Below are 21835 nucleotides of genomic sequence, written 5' to 3'. Positions count from 1 at the left end.
CCAACATTGCATTAATCTGGAATTAACGGACACAGAAATAAGGTGGGGGGATTGGAAAAGAAAAAGGGAAGAAATATAATCTAGGCAAGTGCTGGGAACATGTAGGAGACAGTGAAATAAAAATCCCGTAGGAGTGGAGGCAAGCCCAAGTTTTGTCCTGTGGCTTCAGTACAACCAGCTCCACTGCGAGGGCTGCCAGGCAGCGTGGAAGTACCGTGGCTTGCAGTTACAGAGCTCTGGGTGGTGGTTTCCAGCAGCTGGGTTCTGCTATTCTGAACACGGTGCCCTGTCTGCTGCTTAAGGGCAAACTCTGTGCTTCCAGGCTGGGTAGTGGTCTGTTCGATACAGTGTCTTTGAGGCAAAACAAATCGATCAGCTTGCTAGTGTTCTGCCCAGTTTCTTCCAACTTTTTTTAGCTGTCTTGTTTCCTACTAGGTTTCCTACTAGACCTAACTGTAAATGGTGTTGTTGTCACCCTGTCTTTGAAGTATGTGCATACTGCAGGGTAAGCCAAGAGCCACGTTTTTTATTGAGGAAATGAGCCCTGACCTTCCTGCTGGTTTTACTGCTTTCCATAGCATGAAAGGGTGGGAAGTGTTCTGTTTTCCAGCTGTTCAGTCCGCTCTCTATCCTCAAATGTGCTCTTACGACAGCTTGAGCAGAGAATCCAAATCCTTCTCTGCGGTGACTTGCTGAGGCAGACTGCAGCACCAGCCTGTCCAACATGAATATCTCCTGAGGTGTAGGAGAAGGGCTGGCTGGCTGGAGATAGTGGCCTTCAGCTGCTTCCACAAGGCTTGCTCATAGCTTGTGTCTCAAACCTAATGAGGGAGGCAATAATTTTATCCCTCTGCATGGTGAAAAGTACCGCTGCTGCGTGAGAGACAGAAAACAGCTCATCTTGTTCAAATAGTGCTTTTCTGTACCTACTAACCTCCGAGTCAAGGGTTTCCCACTGATGAAAGCAGCCAAATCCCAGTGTAGTTAAATCCCAGTATAGTTTTACCTTTTTTAATAGTCTAATAGATGTGTACGTTTGTGTTGCCTGGTTTTTTTTTTGGAGTGCTCTCACTTATGCTCCCCCCGTGGCTTGGGGTCAGACTCTTCCACTCCTTTTTCTTTTTCCCCTTCAAAAATGTAATTAACATTTTCCTGTAGAGATGCGTATCAAACCAGCTTGTGTCAACAGCTGACAAAACTTTTAATTTTCTCATGATTGTGTCATTTCAGTTTTGTAGGAGGAAGCAAGACTTTTTCCCACCTCCCACCAGCAAAGGGCAGCTCAGGTTTAAGCTGTAATGCTTAACTTTACCTGCAGCTTAAGGCTAAACCTGGCATGGGAAAGCCTAGACCAAGGAGGCTACCAGCAGCAGTAACAAACGGATAATTCCCTCTGTGGCTATCCGTATTCTCACCACGTTATTTCTAGTAGCAGTGCTGAGTGTTCTTCAAGCTTGAACTTACACAAAACTGCAGCAGGAGTGCAGTGGACAGATTTTGGTACTGAAATAAAGGCATAGCTCTGCTTTGCTGCTGTGGAATGAGCTTCGTGTTCCTGCAGTGGGGTTGCAGCTCGGGAAGGTTGGTGTGGTGACTCTGGGAGCACTGTGGGAGAATGCGCAGGAGTAAGCAGCGTGCACCTAACGTGCTGCGAAGCTGTGCTGTCAGCCCCCGAAAAATAAAAACCTCAGCGAGCTGACCCTGGTGGGCACTTTGTGTTGTGGCCGGGAACGCTGTCTGATGGCAGGAGAAACAAGTGGAGGAGTGTTAGGCTCTTGGAATGATGGGCTGGTGCCTGGGGCTGGATAAAGCTGTGCCCTTGGGGGTGGTTTCCTTGCCTTTGTGAAGCAGCAGTGGGGTAGTTTGCTACTGACATACACTGGGGCAACTGAAGAGCCTTCGGTGTTGACGACCGTGTGTCCAAAGTTCTCTTTGGTGTGCCAGAGCTCACTGTGAGACAGAGCGACCACGGCCAAGAGTCCCTGTCCCAGGGCGGTTTTGGGCAATGCTGGTATTGTACAACTTGTCTTATGGATTCTTTTAGTTTCAGTGCTGACTTTAACACGTAGTCCAGTAGGAGTGTTTGCTACCTGTAGCACTGACTGCTGTCTCGTCTTCAGAAAAGACAAGATCTTGAGAATCTTAGAGCAAATCCTATTGCAGCGCCTCCTTTTTGTAGAAAAGATTTAATCAAGCTGGTAAATTTTGAAATGCACCCTTTGTCAGAGCATTCATGCGCAGTAACTTTCACAGCCACCCATGTCCCACTGGCTGCTTTCAGCAAAGCTCTTTGCAGTGGCTTTTCCAGGAATCTCCCCATTTGCCTGGAGTGTGTCTTTGGACAAAGCTGAGCGTAGATGACTGGTTTCCTAAACAGACCTCGTTCCCTCTCCCTGCATGGAAGTACGTCTCAGGGTTATTCAGACTGGCTTTCAGCAAGAACACAATCAGTAAGCTGTGAACTCTGGGCGTCCTTAAAATCGTGTTAAGCTGATGTTCTGCATTCTGGTGGTTTCTGGATTTTGCTACCAGAGGAGCCCAAAGGCTCTGGAGGAATGAGGCGGTCAGTGTATTATATATCCTGGCATATTCTAGCACAGCATCAGTTACTTTGGGGGCATTTTTTCTGGACTGGATTTTTGGGATTCCATTTTGTAGGTGACGCTTCTCTTAAAGTTTTAGAAAGGGTAGTTTCTGTGGCTGAAGAGGAATTTGATTTCCAGCTGACTGGAATATTTCTCATCTGGCAGCTGAATCCCTCCTCTTATGTGTCACTTATCCCAGTACAGGATTTTAAGGAATCGAGTAAATACGAAGCAGCAGAGGGCTGTTTTTTAGCGTGTACATACACATTACATTTATATATTCTGCAGTGTATTCTGTTATTTGCGATACCACTCGGTATGGCGGTATTAAATCAATCAGGGGCATTTAAAAATGTGTAATCATATTCTTGGACTCCGCTTTCTGAAATGATTTAATCCTTCGGTGCCAGACACTTGACTGTCAAGCCTGATGCACATTAGTAACAGCAATATCCTGATGTTGTTGCATGCCCTGGGCTAACTGGGAAACGTCCTACCAAAGCTGTATGTGTAGCTCGCACCTTTTCTGCTCGTTAGGGAGCTTTGCTGGTTCCTCCCAGCGTCTGCTCGCTCACACACACAACTTAGCTGGACACGAGGACTGGCAGGTCGGGTTCTGGTAGCACACGCGGTGTTACGCTGTGCATACGGTGTCGCTGCTGTTAGGTCTGAGATCACGTTCCTCACGTTACTGTAGCTGCTCGGGTTATTAAATCTGAAGTATTTTACGGTTTCCTTTTTTCCACAGCTGCAATAACTGTTACATGGCATTGCCTGCCCAGCGGCAGGCTAATTTTAACATCGACTTCCCTCATTTCTGTCCCTTTTGCAGACAAGTCTGTCCAAGGGCTTTAAGGATCTTCAGCGCTGTTACAGAAACAACCTGCTTACCTGTAAGCTCTCAAGTTCTTGTGCAAAGCTCTTAGAGTACCCCAGGGTTGGTGTCGTTGCTGGGATCACTGCTGGTTGCCACCTTTCTGCCCGGTAGGTCGCAGCCAGGTTAGTGTTCAGCATGGCAGGGATTTGCTTCCTACTGTGAGATTGTTTTGTTCATGTCACCGTGCTCCCAAGATCCGCCTCTTTCCTTTAAATAAACCAAAAAATCACCAAGTACCTCTCTGAACCCCTGCAAAATCTGTACTGTAACGAATCTGTAAAATTTATATTGCTGTAAAAAATTAAATAAAAGCATTCAAACCTTCTAGGTTTCTGTGTTCAAATATAAGACTTATTTTGTCAGCAAGGATGAACTGAGCAGGATAAGAACAGGAAGAAGCTTTACAGCACCATAGGGATGTGCAGAATTTGTCCTTTCAAGTCTTACTTGGCCAAAATGCATAAAGCACCTGGAAATCCTAGCTGTGAGCTTACTTTCCACTGGGTGGTAGCAGCACGTATCTTCGGCTGTAACAGAGCTGCTTTCAGTTTCAGCTCGGTGAGATCAGATTTGCAGTGGGGCGTGCAGCTGGGGCAGGGTGGGAGGTGGCACTTCCCCTTTAGCTGGGGAAGTGCTCAGACAACTGTAGCTTAGAGGAAAGACGTCTCTTGGTCTTTACAAAAACGTGTGCGCTACTTCAGCAAGTCAGAAAATTTCCTCCGAGACATGACTTTTCGTTAAAGCTGCCATGAAAACTTGGCAAAAACAAAAGTACCTTGTGATCAGGGTGATACGTGCTTGCTCTGGTCCCAAAGCTTGCTCCTGCAGGGGGGATTTGATCTGCGTGCAGATCTCACAGTGTCACTGGTAATTTACTTGCAAAATTTACGAGCTCCGGGAGAAAGATCCGGTTGGAGCTTGCAAAGCTTTCCTCAAAACTTTAAGCGTGTTTCTGCAGAAAGGCCAGGTTTAGCTGGTGCTTTTTTTTTTAACTGATCACAGTTTCTCTGACCAGCGTTAGTCGTTAGCTCCAGCAGATGCAGCTGGTCTGTGATCAGGCCCCACCTTTATCAGAGGATGTCACCTGGCCCCCAGGGCATTCAGCAGGTAAGCTGGGGGGGGGCAGAAGCTGCCTTCCCACGGCCTCTCTGGGCCCCAAGAGATCTTTCTGCAGCTGGTTAGCTGTGTAGCAAAAGGAAGGGGAGAAAAAAAGAGAATTGGGTTTGTTGGTAAAATGAACTGAAGGTAAATTTGCTCACAGGCAAAAGAAAGAAGCTGAAATGGGTCAGCTTTGAAAAAGGACACAGAAATGGAATTGTAATGTGGTGTTTTCTATCATTTATTATAGCAGATAAAAGCATGATGCTCCTGTCCTTGTCTCCAGGCTAGAAATGGTTTCTAGCAGCGGGTGTGGATGGGGCACAGGGGTTACGGGAGTGTCAGGCACTGCGTGGAGCCTGGTGCCGTGAGCGGAGTTTGATTCGGGAGCAGAACTTGTGGCCGCGTTGGTGGCCGCATGGAGCGAGGGCTCTGACGTTGAAGCGCTTCTTGTGAGAAATATAAAATATATATATAAAAAAAATATGGACAAGAAATGGTGTCCATGTGGCCATCTGCCTTACTGCAGTAAGGCGAGAAAGGGACTGACGTCCTCAAAGGGCATCACTCAACCCGAGGGCTGCTGTAACATACTCGAGGTGACCCCACTGTCTCGTATGGCTGATTGTTCTCGCTACCCGTGCCACTCCTCAGGCATGGCAGTGGCTTTTACCTGCCCTGCAGGGGCTGGGCAGCCGTGCCAGGACGATGGGCGCCCAGCACGAGGTGCCTTTGCTCCAGCCCGTGCCAGCCTTGGTAACGTCCCTGCAGAGGCACTGAGTCATCTCTGAAGCTGTGGGGCGGATCAGAGAGGCTGCGGGCAAGTAAAGGGTCCCTTTTTAGCACTGGTTGTTCCTAATAAAATAATAAACTTCTTTTGATATGAAAAAGGAGAACTGTAATTGTCCCCAGCATAGTCAGAGCAATGGTTTTGCTATAAGCAACGTTTTTGTAAAGCTTCTGTCAGCTGCTTATGTTTAAATAGATAAATGCTGCTAGAAAATACGTAATAAACTACTTCATAGCTGTGAGCTCTGCCAGAAAAGCCCGTTTTGTAGCAGCTGGACTAGCAGTGGGAGGTGGTGCAGTTCTCATCCCGTGCACAGAGCCAGGCGTAAGCCCTACAAACCATTCACAGCTGGCTCTTGCTCTTCTGGTCTCTGGTTCAGCCCCCACGTGCTGAGTTTTTTGATCCATGCCTGGATTTCACACGGGAGCCCTTTATTTTTGCACCTCTGGTTAGAATCGGAGTAGATAAAATCTAAATATGAGCACATAGGCGCACACAGTGGTTAACTGTCTTGACAGAGCAATGTTTCCTCTGACAGCCTGATAGCGAAGGTTCCCATCCCGGAGTTGCGGACGCTGTGAACAGATGATTATTTTATCATTTTTGTAATAGAAGAGTCCCCTTCCGGGGGAGAGAGGGAAGGATGCAGCTCACTGGCTGCAGCATCTTGAGAGCGCCCCAGCTCATTTAAATACAACAAAATTTCCCTTGGCTGAATGATTTGCATGACCGTATGTATGTAGTGCCCTGGTGAGAGGCGGCATGAAGCGTTTTGTTTGCAGTTGTAAAACATGTGCCGGGCTGGCTGTTGCTCTCTGCTAGCTATAAATACGGGGGGCTGCCACGTGCACGCCCTATTCTTAGAGCAGGATACGTGTCCCTGCGCTGTGTCGGGGCTTCAGGCCAGCAGTTATCCCTGAGCCCTTATTCATAACCCCTCCTTAGTCTTTTCAAGTGCAAAAGAAAATCATCATCTACTCTTTTGGGGTTGTTTTATTGGTATTTTCTTTATCAGTACAGTGCAATTGTGCCTGCTGTCTGCAAGCTGCTGCTGCTGGAGCACGTGAAATGGTTTTGTTCTTACTGCTGGACAGAACACACCTCGGTGGGGCTCCCAGTTTGTCCGCTAGCAGCAGCAACCTCAGGCTCTGTGCTGCCCTTCCAAGGCTGTCATCCTCTCTGTAAAACCTAAGAGAAGGCTTCCAACTTGTCTCACCTCTTCCAAGCTTTTTCAGGCAGCACCTGCCGCAAGTGCATCGCTCAGTGCAATGATAATTATCCTGGGGCTCTTTGCTAGAGGGGAAGTTATTGCTGGCGTTGAACATTTGAGGGGCATCTGCCAAATCCGGAGCTCGAGGGCTCCGGCAGCATGCGTGGCTCTTGCCCGAGCCTCTTCCTCTCCCCCTGCGGATCCGAACAGCTTCTGCGAGAGGTGACTCTGTATGAGCACCGCCCGCGGGGCTCCCGTGAGCCGGAGAGGGGCTGACCGTCGGCCGGCGGCGGATGTTGGGGTTAATGATTCAGATGGTGACAGGAAACCAGAAGCTGGCTAACGATCCTCGGAGGAACCGGCTCCAGTGCTGGCGGCTGCGGCCGTGAGGTGCGCGAGGAGCTGGGACGGATGGGGACGGCTGGCTGAGGCTGCAGGTGAGCTGGGACAGGCGGGTGGCACCAAGGCTTTGGGGACCTGCAGGTTGTCCCGACGGTGCGGTGAGCTCACAGATCCTGGGCTGGAGCTCAGTGAGTGTTTTAGTGAGGGTTTGGGGTCACCCCTGCCAGATCCCTCTGAAACGCGCCGTGTTACTCTCCGCTGCTGCTCATGACCACCATCTGATGAGCTCCGAGATAGGAAAATTGCCAAATATAACCCCTCAGCAGCATTTAGACCCCTCGAGATGAGAGCCCAGCACATGCAATCCAGTTTGCCTGTTTTACGCTGTTATTTTTAACATCTCTTGTTCCCCTCTGCTGATGGCAGTGTGGCTTTTTTTAACTGTATTCTTTCTGCATTTGTTTCTACTAAAAGATTCTGGGCATTTTGGGGTCCCTGTAGCACAAGCAGGCTGTGCTGGGCTGCCAACCCCACGGATGTGTCCGGTCCTGCTTTGGGCTCCTGCTTCTGGGACCACTGCATCCCACCGTGTCTTCCCCTCCAAGGCCCACTCCCATAAAATAGCTGATTTTTGCTACACTTTTTGGATATTCTATCTTTTAGGGCTTACTGGGATCTTATGAATGTGTTTATTTTACTCTATATTAGTGCTTGAAATAACTAACCCCAGACAGAAAATAGATCTTTGTCTTTGCATCAGTTTTCTCTTGTGATCAATGTTCAGTGTAATGGGGGCTGTGAGGTAGACTCGTTAGGAAAACTGGGGATAATTGTGGGATAATACTGTGTAATATCAGCTCATGTTCATTACTCTGGGGTAAAGAGGAGTGCTTGTTACGTAGGGGTACTTACAGGCACACAAATTCCCTGTATCTTCAGTGCTTAATCTTGCATACCCCCAGACTCTGCAGGGAAGGGTGTTGCGTGGCTCAATGCTGCCCAAACCATGGGAAGTTAGGGACAATTACAAGATATTTCCATGGAATACGTCCTTATGCTGACGTGCATGCATGTGATTAGGATTTTGTGCTGTATTTTCCAGCTGAGGCTTTTAAAAGCATTTTACAAAGTGCTCGTCTCTGTGGGAGTTCATTTATCAATTCAGTTGTCACTCTTGTCCTGTGTCCTACTGAGATGTGCCTCCTGCTCTCCTGGCATAAAATAAAGCATGGTCTACTTGAATAGCTGTACAAAAACAGATCGTATCTATACCACAGTAGTTTTCTCAAGAAAAAATTACACTGGCATCAAATCTGGTAGAAAATGGGGCATGCAGACCTCTGGAAGGAGCTTGCCTGAGGGCTCAGCACTGGTCATTGAAGTGATTCCAACCACAGGAGCTTCCTTTGGTCTTCAATTTCTAAGACTTCAATTTCTAAGTGGATGAGACTTTCTGCGGTAATCTGTGCAACGTAGACAAACAGAAAGTCGCGTTTCTTTTCTTAGAAACATTAGAGCCACTGGGTCAAGCTGAATATTGCATCTGTTCAATAAGTCCATGTTCTACATTTCACACACCGAGTTTTTAAATAAACTCTCCGCTTTATAGTTCGTGCCAGTGACTCATCCAATCAGTCTGAATTAGTCTTAATTTATTGCAAATTGACGGCCATGAAACTAACTTTCAGGAGGGGAGGGAAGGCTGTTTGATATTTGATTTTGGGGCATTTTTACAGATAGGTTTAGTATATGACCTAAACCAGCATTTTCAGTCTTTATCTTGCAGTGAAAACTTACAGGGTGGGCTTGGTATCTGCAAAGAGCTAAAAATGACTTCATCAGAAATGATCTGATAGAATAAAAAAATCATTTGAACCATGCCACATCAACGCGCTCCTCGCTCTTCTGGATTTTTGGCAAAAAGTTCAAGTTTTAAGTACTCTTAAAGGGTAACTAAATAAGCTTTTTGCACCTCATGCTGCTTCAGGAAAGCTGCCCCAGACTTTCCATCCCTCTAGCAATCAGGGATTTTATTTCTAGATTGTGCACATTCAGTTTATACCCTCTCGTTGTCACACTGGCGTTGTCTTTTAAAGTTAAATAGCATTTCACACTTTTGCGTTTCTGTCCCAGACAGACTGACAATGAATGTCTGCGTGCGCTCACTCTGCTTCAGCAGACTTAAAACCAGTGGCCTTCCAGCCCTCCCTGTAGAAACCAGCTCTCCTCCCGGGGCTGGTGATGGTGGCCCCGTTTCTGGGGACCATCTTGTAACTCACACTGTCCCACTGCTGAATGAAAGAAACCCTCCAGGTAGGGCTAGAAACCTCCCACCCCAGCGGCCTGGGTGAGACAACTTACTGTACACATTGCAGGACCTTTTGCAAGTCATTTTCTTCCTCCCATTAAAAAAAAAAAGAAAAAAAAAGAAAAAAAAAAAAAGCTTGTTTCATTGCTAGAAATAGCCAAGGATGTGAGAAGAGGTGCCCTGTTCAGGCGGGTGTGCTGCAGGGGTCGTTGCTTTGCCTGCAATTCATTTATTTACTGTGGGTACCTCAATTCGTTGCCCACATTCATTCATTTATTTATTCTGGGTGCTGCTCTCAGGGCTGCGGGTCATGGGCATCGCCTGCTGCGGGAGGTGCCACCGGCACCGGCTTCCTCCTGTAAGGAGAAACTTCTGCCAGTGCTAAAAAGGAGACAGACGGAAAAGGAGAAGGGATGTGCGTATAAACAGAACGGGACATACCTTCGCTCTCTGAATTTTACTTCTGAAGATCTGAAACTCTTCAGAAGGGTTTTTTCTACATGCTTGAGTTTAGCTCATTGAAAGCAAGCCCGCTCAGCAGGCCCTTCACTCTCTGCATCTTTCTCTTATGCTCAGGCCTCGTCACAGACCACAGTGGCTCGAGCCTATGTATTCTCTTCGCCCATCTCCCCAAGGCAGAGAGCTGGGAAAGCACGTTCAGCTGTCTTAGATAACTTATTTATAACCCGCCAGCAGTGAGTAAGTGCCTCCAGCCTTCTGCTTGTCATAAACGCGTTCATCGCCCTCTCCCATCAGCTCCTTTCCGGCACAGACGTGTGATTTCTTGCCTCGGCACCAAGGTGCTGGGCAGCAGAGGGGAGGAGCGGTGCCCACTCCATCTAAGCTCCCCACCTGGGCAGGACCCCAGAAATCCTGCTCTCATTTGGTCCATTTTTTTTTTATATTATTTTTAATTTACTTTTTTTTAAGGCATATGGTTTATTTTGGGAATTAAAACTGCTTGACCCAAGTGCTTAACTAAATACTTGCAGCAGAATGTGGCATTGTTGGACCCCCTGTGAACTCCCTGAAACGGCAGCAAGTCCTGCAGGTTCACAATGCATTTCCAATACAGCACCAATGAGATATTTCATGCCTTATGAGAGGAGGTTCTGTAACAAAAAAAAAAAAAAGGATTTTCATTGACTTGTGTGTTTGCTGAATGCAAATAATAACATCCAGCCTGGGGCCGTGCTTGTGCGTCGATGCTGGCGGGGATGCTGAGCGGAAGCAGAGGTGAGGTGCCCGTTCAGCAGCCCCTGTGAGCAGTCCTAGTTCCCAGAGAGAGAAGGGTTCGGGAAGTGGCCAGTTTTGTTACGTTACTGACCGCTATAGAAATAAAACCACCGCTAGAAGGGAGATGGTGACCTGCCCTACAAAAGCACGAACTAGGTCAGTGCTGTTGGGCTCTTTCAGCTTTGCCTTACCTTAAAAAAAAAAAAAAAAAAAAAAAGATAGAAACCAAAACACCCCAAAACCTGCCTTTAATAATAATGATAATTAATAATCAGCACCACCACAACTCGCAGCATGCCCTGGTCATTAGGCTGCTGGTGCAGGACTGGGGCTCTCACTGCCAGATCACAAACCTCCCACCAGTGTCTTCAGCCAAGACTGGTGTGCAGGGGAGGGCGTCTGTGCAATTCTGGGAGATACATGGCCACCGCATGGGGAGGCCTTTGGGTTTTCTTTTGTGTGAGCCACTTTGGGTTTTCGTTTGTGTGAGTTTGGGGGTCACTGTGACTGGCAAGTTGGGGAAAGGAATGTTATTTACTCCTTTACGCAAGCGGAGGCTGAGCAGGGCAGAATCCAGCTGCTGCTTTCTATATGAAATATATATGTATTTTTTCTCCCCCTCCCTATCCACAGCAGCTATAACAACACCGTCCAGACTTGAGCTGTGATATGGGAGATTCGGGTTAGGCAGCAGGGAAACTTCCCACCTGGCAGCACAGTGAAGTTCTGGCCTCCGGCGAGGTGTAATGTCTCCAGCACTAGGGGCTAAAGAGGAAGGTTTAGGGGAAAAAAATCTGCAGGTAAAGAAAATCTGGCCCTGGGGAACAGGAATGGGCTAAGTGATCAGTCCCAGTCCCAGCAGGCTGCTTTCTGTTATGTGTGCAGGTTTGTGTTTCAAAGGGAGAAACTGAAGCCAAATCATGGTGATTATTGAATAAGCATTCGCTGTTGCTCGTGGAGTCACCCGGCCTGGAAAGGAGGGGAAGAGCAGGTGCACGAGACATCTTGAGGCCACAGGCAGTGCTGGGATGTATCACTGGCAGTAGTTCTGCCTGAAGCAGAGCAGACAGGTCCGGCGTCACGGGGGCTCACGGGTTGCTCTTGGGGCTGTGTTGCAGGCTGGACACCGCGGGGCCATGGCGCAGCTGGAGCTGCTGTGGGTGGCCGCCGCGCTGATGCTGCTCGGGGCGGCCGTCAGCGCCTGCGTCAGGTGCCAGCTCTCCGGTAAGGTGCTGCTGTGGGCACAGGGACCCCGGGGCTGGCCGGGAGGGTGCTTTCATTCCGGGGTGTCCCCTCTGCAAGGGAGGGTGCTGGGTGCCTGCAGCTCAGGAGGCTGCAGGATGGGGCTGGGGTCCCCACAAGGAGTTTCCTGAATGCGTTTCAGCGGTCCTTCCCTTTTTGATCTCAAAGGCCTGCGTCACCCTTTTGTAAGAGCTTTCTGTCTTTTCTTTCAGGTACAAAGCGAGAAAAGAAGCAGAGCAAGCAGACAAGTCAGTAAGTTGCCTTTTGCCATAATGTTTCTCCCCAAAACTGTTTGGGAGACCCTGGCCAGACCCAGACCCACTGCATGCCCTGCACATCCACCGGCTGGGCAGTGTTCCTCCAATATCTGGACTTCACATGAAATAATACATATATATATATTTATTATTTAACTATATTTATGAATATATTCTGTATCTTCTATATATCTGTACCCCAGCTCTGCTGCCGGCAGTGCACAAGGCAGCGTGCCCCAGTAAAGGGGGAATGCCGTCACAAGGAACAACCCGAAATGAAGCTGTGCCCACGAGACCCGTGAGTCAGTAACCCGATGGAAAAATGTCTGGAAAAATAGGAAGGGCGCATCCTTGCCTTGTCCTGTCATGGACGGACAGGGAGAGACACACGGCTCCACAAGCAAAGCTCTGCCTGGTGCTGGTGGGGACACATGCCAGAGCCAGCCACCACAGCTGCAGCTCAAACAGTGAAGGAAACACGACCATGCACAAGCACACCCCCTTATTTCCTTCGCTAACAGACAAACCACAGCTAAATGATATTAAGAAAAAAAAAAAAAAGCCAACACTTTTTTAACCTTTGATAAAGGAGCGAGCGTGGTGTGAAGGGGCTCTGTCAGAGGCCAGGCTGCCTGGCAGCGGGGCTCTGTGTCCTTCACGGAGCGACGCATGAGCCAATGATGGCTCCGTCCCACCGCAAGCCTGCACTGTTGTCCTGGCTTGTTGGAATTTGTGCCTGGATTCAGTTGCTAGATTTCGGGCTCATGGTGTGCCCAACGACGTCTTCCTCACCCCTGGGTTTTTCCCTTGGCTGGTGTTGGCTGCGCTGCCCATGGGCCTCAAACACATCTCTGCTGTGGAGGCCCACACAGAGGAGGCCCAAAGGGAGGCGGAGGGGAAGAATCGCCTCAGGGTCACCGTGGGTCTGTGTGGTCTGCAGCACCGGGTCTATTTTCCGTGTTGTGCACCCCATGGTTCAGCTGACGTGGTGCCTCTGTCTTTTCCAGGCTCGGAAACCAGCAGAGCTTTGAGGTGATTCGGTCCCACTCCAGTGAGTATGGCCCTTGCAGGGGCACAGGGTGGGGGCTCTGTGGGCACAGGGCAGGGCTGTGTGAAAATAAAAAGGTGACCACAAAGCCAGGCAGCCGCTGGCAGTGTGGAAGCCTCCTTAGGTGCTTCTGGGCGTGTGGATTCCAAACTCCCACAAAAATCTACGTTTCCATTGAGAACAAATCACTAAAACAATGGAAGCGCAGGAGCTGGTTGGTTTGGGCCCCTGACAGCACGCTGCTGGCGCTGTGGTGAAGCCCGGAGCAATAGCAGTGACTCATCCGTCATCGCCCTCTTGCTGCTTCCTGCGGTGGGGCTGGTTGCACGCTGACCTTTTGGTTCCTACCCTGACCGAGCCGCTGGCAGGGCTACAGCAAATGTCACCGGCACTGCCCGGCCCTGTCCCGCCGGGCCCCAGCAAGTGTCCACCCCATCCCAGCTGAAGCTGGAGGCCCGTTGGTGCAGCTCAGCTGGGCAGAAAGGGTGCTGAGCGCGCAACAGGCCCCCAAATTGAGCGTGTTTGGGGGAGAATAGGAAATAAGGCAGCGATTAGGATTGTGGCTTCCTCTGATGTGTTTGCTAGCTCTGCTGCCTGCACAGGCAGCGCGTTTCTCTCTACTCATTTCCCATTTGGGCCTTGGTGTGCTTTTGAGGAACAATTTGGAAGCTGTTTCATGGCATGTTAGAGTAACGCTTGCCAATACTGGAGAATTCACAGCATTGGATGCTCCGTGCTTACGTTGTAATATCTGCTGCCATGGTCTTTAACATCTCGTTTTGTTCTTGGTGCTAGCTGTAACGCGAAGGCTAGACCAGATTAAGGAACCTGAAAACTTCACAATAACAAGGTAGGTAAAAAAAACGCATACACAACAAGGCATAACCTAGCTATAGAGGCAAGCTTGGATGAAGTTCACCCAACATATGAGAATGCCGAGGGTTTGGGACTGGGTGCTGTGCCTTGTAGGTGTGGCTCGGGCTGTGCTTAGTCATTGCTGGTCAGTCATGGGTTTAGTCTTTTTCTGAATTTTCTTCAGCCTATCTGCATCTTACTTGTAGTATTGAAGTCAAACCCAAGGAAACAGGCCATGGTTGTCTGTAACAGGTATACCACAAAAAAGAACCTGCTGTTCTTTGCTTATAAGCAGTTTGACATGAGAGATCCCCTCCTGCCCACCACCAGCGCCCCAGGAAGCAGGGCAGCAATAATTGCTGCACTACCCAGGCATGGTCATCCCCACCTTGGGGTTTCACCCCAAACCTGTCAGCTCGATGAATTTCCTGTTGCAAACAGATAAGGGGGTTTCACGGACAGTGGTTTTCCTGCGGTTTGCTCAGAGCTGAGGATTTAGCTCCCTTCTCCTGCAAGCCCCAGCTACAAACAGCACATTAGCCCGACAGCACCTGCAGACACACGCAGTGCTCGTTTTCTTTCAGGAAAGCTCACGAGGAGCTCGGCGCCTCCCGTCCCCTTGGCATTGGTGAGTATCTCCACTGGGACGCTCGCCCGCTCGGTGGGCTCTGCACCCACACGGCAACAGACCAGCCACAGAATTCCTGGGTGGGGATGTAGCAAATCTCCGCTTGTTTATGTAGCACGGAGCTCCCTTTGTGTCTACATGGGGACACTTGATAAGAACTGGATCTGAGGGTAAAAATCCAGGCTGGTTTGCTACAGCTCACCAGTCCTGGTTAGAGCCATGGGGCTGGATAATCTAAAATTCGCCCCTGGCCCTTCCCACTGTGTCCATGCTGTCTGTGAGCTGCGAAGGCAGCTGGTGGCGGGTGTCCCCTGCCTGTGGTGTCCCCTGCCCGCTTCCCATCATAACGTCCCCCTGTGCTTTATCGTACCAGAGAGCAGGACCGAGCCCCGGTACCAGAACTTCCTGACAGGTACGTGCCACACGGGTGGCTTCGGGGGCTTGGGGCAGCTTGTGATGAGGCAGGTGGGAAGCAGTGTGCTGCGGGTCTGGCTTGCTGCTTTTAAGCTGCACATGATTTAATTAATGGCTAAGAGAAGGGCTTGAGGTGCTCGTGGCAGCCCCCAGCTCCCTCCTGGAGCTGGCATCAGTCCTGTGAGGATTATTGCAGTGCGGGGCTGTACTCCTGGAGCTAGCATCAACCCTACAAGGACTATTGCCATGTGGGACTGCACTCCGCTCTCCCAAAACGGGGGCTACATCCCTGATCTCCCCCTCACCTGGCAGAGTCTATCCTGCTCTGCTCAGGGCTCCCAGCCCTGCTTGGTGCTGCCTCGGTGGGTTTTGGGGCTTGCTGCCTGCCGGGGCCATCCGCTGTGGCTAGACTTGGAGAATTTGGGGGTTTTGAGTTTATGTGGCTGGTGTGCTAACAGGAAATCCCTTGTGCTTGCAGAAGACTACCTGTGTGAGGATGCTGCCTACGTGTAAGTGGCCACGGTCGCTCGCCGCCACTCAGAGGGCCATGGGCCTTCCTGGGCAGCCGCAGCTGAGCGAGGTTTTCCTTCTTGCAGGGAGCCCATCTCTGTGGATTTCTATGAGCATGCCAAGTGCTTCACCTCACCCAACGGTAAGGTCTCCACGCGAGCACCACCACAGCCTCCAGCACCAGCACGGCGTGCCGGCTGACCCGTGGCTGCAGGGAGCCCGCAGGGAGCCTGCAGTGCTGCCCCTCTCCACTTCGCTGTCCCGTCACCATTCAGCCCGAGGCAGGCACAGTCCAGGGGGTGCCTTGCACCAAAAGGAGGGCTTCAAATGTTTTGTGTGCTTTGCTTATGGGGGTAGGGAGTGAAGGTGGGGCAAAACACACTGCTCCATTCAAAGGCACCTTTTCAAGGCAAATATTGCATCCGTGAGACATTCTCGCCTCCCTGGGCACTCAGCGTTTCACTGCGCTGACTTGGGCATCAATCTGTTACCTGAAATGAACTTCAGAATGCGAAGCCTATTTTTTATTTAAAGAGATTGAGAGGAAGTGGAAAAAAAAATTATTATTTACCAAAAAAATTACCTTATTCCAAAAAAACACAACCCTTGCGTGGCTCAGCTGCCCACAGGCACATCCAGAGAGCTGACCTGCACGGGCTGTCCCCAAAACTGACACTTTTTAGTCTACGGCATGTTTTGTTGTGGTCAACAGCCCTCTCCTGCAGGCAGCTGACAGCAAAGCACAAAGCCCATCAGGGGCTGAGCCCTTCCCGCACTGCTCCTGCTTCCCTACATCCTTTTTCCCCCTTTCTTCTCTCTGCTAGCCAAAGAGGAGGATTCCCATTCCTACCAGAATGTCTTCATTGGGGACGCTTGTGGCTCCGGGCTGGGTACGTGCTGCGCTTCGTGCCGACATTCATCGTGATTTAGCCCCCAGCTCAGGTTGCTCATCACTGCCAGCATAGGGCGCTGGACCACAGGGGCTTTGGGCTTCTGTCCTGGGCTGTCACAATCGAAAAATGAAGCTGTTTTGCTTTCCTTTGGTGCTGCCCACGCTGCTCTGTTTGGAGTGATGAGGGGAGGCAGGAGTGTGGGGCTGCCCCAAGCCCATCCGTGCCTGCAGAAACCAGGGCTGGGAGGTGGCTGAGGCAGTGTCACCAGCCTGTGGTGGGACGGTGGCACTGGGTGGGGGTTCCCAGGGCCCGCTTTTAGCCCACTTGCTGTTCAGCATCATCCTGTCCAAACTCTGCTTACTCACAGATGACGTGGATGACTACGAGAACAGCACGGCGATACACGCGTGGAAAATCGAGCAAAGTGCAGGTATGTCCTCGGCAGCTGCTTGCTGCTTACGGTCTCGGCTCGTGGGTGGGATTCCTGCTGTGCTACACCGTGCTCGGGGCAATGCAGTCATTGGCCCTTTTTGGGATTTTTTTCCATCCATGATGAACAACTAAGCATGCAAACTGCCACATACATTTGGCAGTTTTACGTGTGAATGTGGCTGCGGTGGGACGGGGCGTTCCCAGTGCTTGGAAGGCCACCATGGCTGTGCACGTCTCGAAGCCCCTCTGAAACCCTGATGCTGTGATGTGAGGTTTCTTAGCCCGTATACAAAAATGTGTCAAAGCTGAAGGCTAAACTTGCTGGCCGGACATGCAGCGTGCATGGTGGGTGTTTTCAGATTATCCCAATTAATGATGGGTGCTTTCCTTCTTCATTAGCAGCGCTGTACATAGAGAGCCAGGACGAGGAGCCAGACTACGTTAACACCGACCCCACGTCGGACCCCACCCTGCTGTCAAAGCAAAGGTAAGGAGAGCAAACACTTGATGAACATATTTAGGGGAGGGAGGATTGTGTTTGGGTTGTGAAACCAATTCTGAGCAGCTTTGGGCCGCGTGCTGCGGGCAGGACCCCCAGCGGGGTGCTGGTTTGTGCAGTGTGGGGGCAGAGCACAGCGAGGAGTCCCCTCGAGCCCCGGCTGGTGCTGCACACCCTGCTCTGCGCTCAGCAGCAACCCAGTAGCTGCTGATACCGAGTTTCTGGAGGCAATTAAAAGTCAAAAGCGTGCGCAGAGCACCCTGAAGTCTTCCTGCAGCTCTGAGCGGGTGGGTGACAAAATACAGTGTCAGTACGGAAGAAAACCAGCCCTAGAGACACCAAACTCCATGACAGGGGCTGCTTTACGGCCCCAAATGGGCCCCCGCAGCCCTCGTGGGGAGTCTGCAGTAAATGCCAGCTGAGCCATCAGCAGAGATCAAAAAGGCAGGGGAGTGGGTGTGGGTTGCTGGGAAAGGGTTAAAAAAACCCACAACCATCACCGTGCTCATGTATGAGTCTGTGGTTTCTCTACAGTGTGCAGTGCTGGTCACCCTGCTTGGGACTGGAGCCCAGCTGGGACAGGCACTGGAACCAGTATCACTCCCCACTGGGTTTTTGCTCTCCGAGGACCTGCAGGACCCAGTGGGATCATCCCTGTGCCAAGTGGCACCCACAAACTGCAGGTGCCAGTGGCAGGCAGACTCCATATGGGATTTTTTTGAAACCATGTGAAGTATTTAAGGCTTGCCATCACCATCCAAAGCCCTGTTCTCTGTGTTGCAGCATTTGCTTTGAACTTCAGCAGCCCATCCTCAGCAGCATGTGCCCTTACAAACACTGCTGGAGGGGTGCTGTGCCCAGGGCAGGTTGTGCTTTTTGGCTGAGGACTTTGCCGTGTGTCACTCAGGTCGCATCCCAACATCACACGCACGTGGTCTGGCCAGCAGCAAATACAGCTGGGTCTGCTGCACACCTGGCGTGGGGACCCACGGCCCAGCATCTCTGCCAGGATGGGGACAGCACCTGTGTGTTGTGGTTTAACACCACGCCAGCTGCGTGCACAAGCCCCAGCGTGAGCAATGTGCTCAGCACCTCCCTTTTGCTTGAGCTGGAGTGAACTGAGATCGTGCTGTAGAAACGGGCTGCTTCAGATAGAGCTGCAGAGAAGCTCGCTTTGTTTGCCTTTTGGAAGGTGTTTATGGAATAGCCAGGCACCATGATAGCTGAGTATCTGGAGGGAAGGAAGCAAGCCAGGTTATGCCTGAAATAAATGAAAGGGCCGTAATGGTAACTTTTATAAGCACATCTGCATTTATTCCTCTTCCACTGAGAAATTTCAGGGATGAAGGGATTACATCTGTGCATTAGTCACAGCATGGCCCTCCTGCTTTTTGCTCTGCTAATGGCTATGCAACACCAGGCTGCTTCATTTGCTGTTTGTAATGGGAACAGTGCCCACCTCACCTGCAGATGGGAGAGGAACAAATGGGGCTGAGAGATGCCCAAAACCTTTAGCACAGCTACTGTAATGATCCCTCCTGATTTTGTGGAGAGCAACAATCAAAGCAGCACCAGGGCTACCACAAATAGACCTCTAGATGTGATAAGGGGTGCTGGGAAGCCAGAAGAGGGAGGGATTGCTGTCCTGAGGAGTCTTGGTGATGCAGATTTTCTGGGAAGACCTCCAGTCATAAGCCCTGGCAGAATGCTACCATGTGTAAATTACTTCTGGTGGCTCTGTAAGTAAATTAGACTTGACAATGCACTTTTTGCCATTATAGCAATGCCTCCATTACAGCTTTTGCTAGCAGAGCTGTGCTATGCAATCCCCGTGCCCAGCCACCATAGGTCTGCCACTGAGGATGGATGGGTTCAGAAATGAGCTGCCGGCCCCACTGTGCTCTCTGCTCTGCTCTGGGGCTGCTGCCCAGACCTGCACATTCTGCAGTGCTTCAGAGGGTCTGCTTCCCTACCTGGGAAGGAAATGCAACAGGCAGCAGGGCTAAGAAGGTGAAACTGGGGACTAAAAGTCAGTAGACTCACTGTTTTCCCCCTCTTCTTTCTAGTAAACTGCGTAAAGTCTGAAGGAGCCCTTCGCCAAGCTGTAAGGGCACACCCAGCCAGCATGTACATAGGGAAAGAGGAGTCTTCGATCCCACAGTGAAATCTTCTCCAGATCGTGCCCTAGATCGTGTGGAACAGGTGCCGCTGAGAGAAGGAAAGGCTCTGCTTGAAGTCCAGCTGCAGACGTGTGTTGGAGGGAGCGCTCTGCCCGGCAGCGAAGCCTGGCCGACCCCTTCAGCGGCTCCCTCGGGCATGCCACAAGCTCATTATCCCGTCTCACTTCCCTGCACGTCTTCTGGAGGGAGGACGGCTACTCTGTGCAATGTTTTCTCCTGTCAAGCATGAAATGAATCTTTAAATTGCTGAGCGGTAATGCAGCCAACTACTTAATTTGTCAGGCTGACTCATGCACGATGGCATTCAAACATGGGGATTATGTTCTGATTTAGTTCCTATGCTCTCCTGCAGAAGTTGTTTCCTACAGGAGAGGAACTGGCAAGGCAGAGGTTGCTTTTACAGCAGCAGTGGTTCTCTGGAGCTAAATGAGATACCAAACTGCTCACAAAAGCTAAGGACTAAAGAGGATTAAATCCTCATCTTATTCACAGCTTGTAATTCCCAGTGTCTGTGGCAGCTCTCCCTGTGTTTCGTTATCTGTTTTATAACGATACAAAGGCACTGCAAAAACTGACAAGGTCCGATCCACTGCCGTCAGCCTCAGAAATTGCACTGGTCCTTCAGATTTGCCATAGGAACATCAGTTCTGAAACATAACCCTTGTCTCTTGAGCCCTCATGTATAGATTTGGCTCTGTCATAGCACTTATTTATTAAAATTGAAAAACCTCCAAAGCAAATCTGCAGTTTTATTACGGTTTGCTATGATGTGTATGTTGTCTTTGTGATCGAGTGAGACAGGCTGAGATGGGAGCACGTGTAGAAATGACACCGAATGGTGTGCAGGATCCTACTGGGAGAAAACAGAGCTCCACAAAGCCTTATTCCTCAAAATTGGTTCAGAAAACTATTCTTCAAGAAGGGAAGAGGCCCACAGCACTCATCTCCAGGTCTGGTAAGAACGAGCAGAGAAGAGGAGCTAAGGGCGAGTGAGCCCTGGAGTGGGAGAAGGGGATGTCAGGTGCTTCCTGCTGCAAATGTCTCGGCTGTATTTTTAGCAGAATTGCTGAGAGCGTGGGGCCACTGCTCGTGTAGCTGAAATAGCAGGTGGTTTGGTGTTTGGCTTGGAAGCTTTACTTCTAACTCCTACAAGTGCATTTACTCCTGCTCCTGCAGGACTTTTCCAGCAGAGAAAATAGCGCACTTCAGGAGCGTCCCCAGGCAGAGCTATCAGCCTGCCTTTCTACTTACCCCTCCCAGTTCAGCTTCTGCTCATGCCCTCTTGTTTTCTGATGTTTAAATGCCCTGCAAAAAGCTGGTGTGAGTGGGGGCCACTGACCCCAGAGAGGAGGAACATGCTGGCATCCCAGAGCGCCTGGAGCAGACACGGTGACAGCCACAGCCTGCACTGGCTCTGCACAGCCTTGCAGACAGGCAAGGAGATGAGGAGAGCCCTTTGCTGCTGAAACAGAGCATCTGGCCCACGCTGGGCCACGAAATTGTCATCCTTGGTGACTGATTCAGCACCTGAAGAAGCTCCCACTTTTCACGAAGTGCTGCAGACTAGATTTTTCAAGATCTGCTGGAGGGAAAGTGCTCCATTTTCAATGACGTGCAGTGATGTTGCACCTACTTGTGACTCATCTCATAACCAGAGGGAGACATTAAGTACTTAAGATACGTTTATCAGCGGTAAAAGATCCTTGGCAGGCAGCAATAGATCCAGTTAAAGGACTCCCAGAAAGTTCTAGCTGTTAGGTGAGCGTGCAGCCAAAACATTAAAACACAAAATTCTTCTCACTAAGCAGGGAGGCAGATTAGACCAGTTACATTTTCCTGGAATGAGGTTCCTTCATTGCCAGAATCTGAAAGTTGCAGCGCCTAAGCAGTAGCTAGATCTGGAGTCTGTTCCCTCGTCTTACTGGGACCGAGCAAATTGCCCTCCTTCAGCTCTGCAGAACAGCCAGCTGCAGAGAGGGGTAAATCCTTCCTTAGCTTTGTAAAGCTCCTGAAGTACTTTCCAGCCAGTGATCTCATTATGCTGGAAGATATCCAGGGACTCTTACAGTAAACTTCATCAACATTTATAGTCTTGTTCTGAAAGACTTAAGGTTTTTCTTTGCAACGGGTGAGGATGTACATGCGTGTTCACTGACCTGCTGTCCTTTCAGGACTCATTTTTAGGTGTGCAAGGATTATTTCTGGTGCTAAACCAAAACTGTCAGATCCTGTGTTGCCTGACAATAATTCAAGAATTGACATCTCCCATGGGTACATATAGCTCTTTTTCCTCACGTTAGGTAGGCAGCCAAGTGAGCAACGCGCTTCCTGTTTTCAATTTAGAAGACACATTAAATGTCATTTTGGCACTGCTGGTATGGCTATCGCAAATGGAGCCAGGGAGCCTTCGCTAGCTACTGGAAAGCAGCAG

At 50.1% G+C, this 21835-nt stretch overlaps 1 protein-coding gene across 4 annotated transcripts; it reads left to right on the top strand.

Moving 5' to 3' along the window:
- Nucleotides 1-4105: 4105 nt before the first annotated feature.
- Nucleotides 4106-20144, top strand: LAT2 (linker for activation of T cells family member 2). 4 transcript variants are annotated; one of them, XM_035559180.2, is made up of 13 exons: nucleotides 4106-4569; nucleotides 11565-11670; nucleotides 11901-11940; nucleotides 12953-12996; nucleotides 13789-13843; nucleotides 14433-14476; nucleotides 14850-14888; nucleotides 15369-15399; nucleotides 15487-15542; nucleotides 16225-16290; nucleotides 16661-16723; nucleotides 17128-17212; nucleotides 19291-20144. In XM_035559180.2, the coding sequence occupies exons 1-13, from the start codon at nucleotides 4540-4542 to the stop codon at nucleotides 19307-19309; spliced, it is 678 nt and encodes a 225-aa protein (XP_035415073.1). In that variant the 5' UTR covers nucleotides 4106-4539; the 3' UTR covers nucleotides 19310-20144. The 4 variants fall into 4 exon arrangements, with proteins under 4 accessions (XP_035415073.1, XP_035415072.1, XP_035415074.1 ...); XM_035559179.2 differs by having other exon boundaries at nucleotides 4115-4569; nucleotides 17125-17212; XM_035559181.2 differs by lacking the exon at nucleotides 4106-4569 and adding an exon at nucleotides 6433-6997 and having other exon boundaries at nucleotides 17125-17212.
- The last annotated feature ends 1691 nt before the right edge of the window (nucleotides 20145-21835 follow it).

The sequence above is a fragment of the Cygnus atratus genome, chromosome 20 (assembly GCF_013377495.2).
Source record: "Cygnus atratus isolate AKBS03 ecotype Queensland, Australia chromosome 20, CAtr_DNAZoo_HiC_assembly, whole genome shotgun sequence".
Classification (NCBI taxonomy): Eukaryota; Metazoa; Chordata; class Aves; order Anseriformes; family Anatidae; genus Cygnus; species Cygnus atratus.
This window is presented reverse-complemented; position numbering and strand designations above follow the sequence as displayed.

Excerpts from the sequence above, each read along its gene's own strand:
- LAT2 (XM_035559179.2), top strand. The coding sequence starts at position 4,540 with ATGTCACCTGGCCCCCAGGGCATTCAGCAG. Across the intron at positions 15,400-15,486 it reads TGTGAGGATGCTGCCTACGT|GGAGCCCATCTCTGTGGATT; the intron begins GTAAGTGGCCAC and ends TCCTTCTTGCAG. Across the intron at positions 16,291-16,660 it reads CGCTTGTGGCTCCGGGCTGG|ATGACGTGGATGACTACGAG; the intron begins GTACGTGCTGCG and ends GCTTACTCACAG.